Here is a 3141-nt window from a genome sequence, read left to right as displayed (position 1 = left end):
CTGAGATATATTTCACATGAACAAACACATGAGCACACACACACACACACACACACACACACACACACTTTTCTGATTTATTTATTATATCCTTGAGACAACCTGATAAAACACCTTTTAGCATTAACTCCAAGTGAGTAATCATTGAATGGTAGTCTATTATTTAGCAGCAATTTTGAAACTTTTAAATGTTTTCTTATGTCACGGGGTTATGACTTGAATTTGGCTGTATGAAAACCAGGTGCTGGGTAATATCTCTTGTGGGTCTGCTAGTAGGCATGTTGCATGTTCCCAACTACAGTTTGCAACTGGGGATTTAGATGAATCTCAGAACATTATAGTTCATAAAGAATCCACCTTTAACCTTATAGCTCTCTTAGCAGCATCCTGTACATCTTTATTTCTCAAACTATAAATCAAAGGATTCAGCACTGGGATGATAATGGTGTAGAACACGGAGATAATTTTATCAGTGTTGGGAGAATACAGGTAGCTGGGCCGTGAGTAAATGAAGAGAAGGGTCCCCAGATAGATGGCCACAGAAGTCAGGTGAGAGGCACATGTGGAGAAGGTTTTCTTCTTCCCACTGGAAGAGCGGATCTTCAAGACTGAACGAAGGATGAAGAAGTAGGAGATGATGACAATGAAACAGATAATTTCCACTGAGCTGCCGTAAGTGGAGAGAAGCCACTCATTAACTGATGTGTCTGTGCGGGATGGCTTAAACAGGGGAGGGTGGTCACAGAAAAATGATTAATGACATTTTTATCACAGTACTTCAGAATAAAGGCAAAGGATGTGTGAACCAGGGAACTCATGTTACCTCCAATGTAGGACAAGACAATCAACCATGTACAGATGCTCCGAGACATCACAACTCGGTATAGGGTTATATACGGTATATACGGTAAAGGGTTACAGATGGAGACATGGCGATCATATGCCATGGCAGCCAAGATAAAGGATGCGGTATCGGCAGAAGTGCAGAAAAAATAAAACTGTAGGGCACAGCCATAATAAGAGATACCTTTGTTTTCTGAGAGGAAATTGAACAGCATTTTGGGAACAATGACTGAGGAGTAACAGAGGTCTGCAAAGGAGAGGTTGCTAAGGAAAAAATACATAGGGGTTTGAAGGTGAGGATTGATCCTGATTAACATCATCAGTCCAATGTTCCCTGTTAAAATCATACCATACAATGTCAGAAACATAAGGAATAGGACAATCTGCAGTTCAGGGTGGGTCGGAAACCCTAAAAGAACAAACTCAGTCACCAAAGTGTAGTTTCCATCCATCAATTCCATATTCCGTGTTGTTTTCTTTCTATGAGAATTCTAACATCCTAAAATGGTACACTGAGGGAAAGAGAAAAACAGGTATAATTACGTGGTTATTTTACTGTTGCAGTGAACAAACAAACAAGCAAATAAAGACTCCAAGCCCAAACTTCCTTTCAAATATAAACCCTGAGAGATGTATTTCAGAATTTAGTAACTGTCAGATCCCATGTTCAATAGTTTTATCTTATTTGTTTGCTGAATAACTCTGTGTTCCATTGGATAGTTGGCTTCTGCATGTAGGGATCTGATTTTGCTTACTTTTTTGTACCCAGATATAGCACAATAGCTGGTTCAGGGGATTAAAGTGATGGATTAATGGATGGACTAATAATGATATGAAGAGAAGAAAAATACACTTGTTATTAAACATAAATTGACTTTAGAGTCTGCCTTAGAATGATAACTGTAGAGCAATTTGCTCTTTCTTTCCAGGATTTAATAGATAGTAGTATGCTGTACCCTAGGCAGAGCAGTGCTGGTCATTTTGTTAATATGAAGTAAAGGTGATATTAATGAAGTGAAAACAAATGCCATTAAAATCAGCTGTGAGTATATTTTTGATAGGAAAGTGTTTAGGGTGAATCCACAAATCCTATCAAGATAATAAGCCAAAATGGGATGCCTGGGTGGCTCAGATGGTTAAGCATCTGCCTTCAGCTCAGGTCATGATCCCAGGGTCCTGGGATGAGCCCCATATGGGGCTCCCAGCTCAGCAGGGAGTCTGCTTCTCCTTCTCCCTCTGCCTCTTCCCCTGCTTGTGCTCTCTCTCTCTCTGTCTCTTTCTCTCTCTTCTCAAATGAAAAAATAAAATCTTCAAAAAAAGAAGATACTAAACCAAAATGATTAAATTAATCATTTCTCTATCTTTGGCATTTATTAGAATTCTTGGCTTCTAGTGAGTGCCTGATGAATATTAGTTGACTGACTGAATAAAGTGGGCAAAAAATTTAGTAATAAGTTGGCTTCTAATTCAAAAATATTACTGTATATGGCCTCCTCACTGATTATATGTTCTGTGCAAACAAAAATAGCTCCCATTTATTTTTATGCTAGTATAATTCAGGGTGTTGAGTCTAAAAATTCTGTCAATGCTTGCTTCAGGGATCTCAGAATTTTTCCAGGAGTAGAAAAAAAAATGGAGCTTGAGCTTGAAGTACAAAAACTTTTCTCTTAACCTCAAAAGATGTACTTGGAAATACATAAAACAAACAAGCCAAGTATTCAATGATCCATGGTAATATTGCCAGGAAGGGAACAAAATTGTTTTGGGTTGTTCTCTCATTTATGTAAAACCTATTCTTTCAGTGACAGTGGTGTGAACTTCATTTGTTTGTGTCATATAATCATTCAAACACCCTAGGGCACAGGCACAGAGAAGCCTAAGGGAACCAGAAGGATTAATATACTGTCATGTTATTTCCTCAGAGTGTGAATGAGATGCAGGACTACAATAGGACAGTGGTTCATTTATTCCTATGTCTGTTTCCAAAGTCATCAAGATATTTGGAAAAGATAAGATTTTACTTTAGAGTTAGTAAGAATTTGGTTAGAATCTCATCTTGGCCACATGTGAGATGTGTGACCTAGTGCAATTTAATGTATATACCTTCATCCATACTGTAAAAATGACAGGTATCTCAGACAGTTGCTTCATGGGTTAGAAAAAATTATGTCTGTCTCTATCTATCTATCTATCATCTATCTATCTATCTATCTATCTATCTATCTATCTATCTATCTATCATCTATCTATTTATCTATCCATCTATCATCTTTCATCTATCTATCTATCCTTCTATGT

At 37.6% G+C, this 3141-nt stretch overlaps 1 protein-coding gene across 1 annotated transcript; it reads right to left on the bottom strand.

The window, feature by feature from the left end:
- Positions 1–342: 342 nt before the first annotated feature.
- LOC118543451 (olfactory receptor-like protein OLF1) lies at positions 343–1304 on the bottom strand. The gene is given in 2 exon segments (XM_036104526.1): positions 343–749; positions 752–1304. Coding segments are annotated over 2 exon segments (960 nt in total).
- Between the last annotated feature and the right edge of the window lie 1837 nt (positions 1305–3141).

The sequence above is a fragment of the Halichoerus grypus genome, chromosome 11, assembly GCF_964656455.1.
Source record: "Halichoerus grypus chromosome 11, mHalGry1.hap1.1, whole genome shotgun sequence".
NCBI classification, from domain to species: Eukaryota; Metazoa; Chordata; class Mammalia; order Carnivora; family Phocidae; genus Halichoerus; species Halichoerus grypus.
This window is presented reverse-complemented; position numbering and strand designations above follow the sequence as displayed.